At 69.2% G+C, this 289-nt stretch overlaps 1 protein-coding gene across 1 annotated transcript in view; it reads right to left on the reverse strand.

Annotated features, from left to right (window-relative positions):
• Positions 1–186, reverse strand: part of LOC103797142 (sterol regulatory element-binding protein 1-like) — a gene marked incomplete at both ends in the record, with an annotated part of 1,817 nt that extends 1,631 nt beyond the window's left edge. The window contains one exon of the mRNA XM_009069338.1: positions 73–186. Coding sequence (XP_009067586.1) covers positions 73–186 — 114 coding nt within the window. The remainder of the gene's footprint in view (positions 1–72) is intronic.
• Positions 187–289: the final 103 nt, after the last annotated feature.

Raw genomic sequence — 289 nt, forward strand, 5'->3', positions numbered from 1 at the left:
GAACCTGAAGGGCCATGGGGTCAGTGGGGCTGTAGGGGTCACTGGTACCCCCACCCCTGGCCCTGGGCTTACCGGCACTGGCTGGATCTGGGGCGAGACAGACTGCGTGGTGGGGGCGGCAGGGGCCAGGAGCTGCTGAGGTGCCACATTCTGCACGGGGCTGGGCAGTGGCACGGGCTGGCTGGGCTGTGGGGTAGGCAGGGGGCTGGGCAGGGTCTGCCCCACACTCCCGGGCTGCACGGCTGGGTACGGAGCAGAGGATAGTGTTAACAGACCCCCCAGCACCACC

The sequence above is a fragment of the Acanthisitta chloris genome, unplaced genomic scaffold (genome assembly GCF_000695815.1).
Source record: "Acanthisitta chloris isolate BGI_N310 unplaced genomic scaffold, ASM69581v1 scaffold31162, whole genome shotgun sequence".
Taxonomy (NCBI): Eukaryota; Metazoa; Chordata; class Aves; order Passeriformes; family Acanthisittidae; genus Acanthisitta; species Acanthisitta chloris.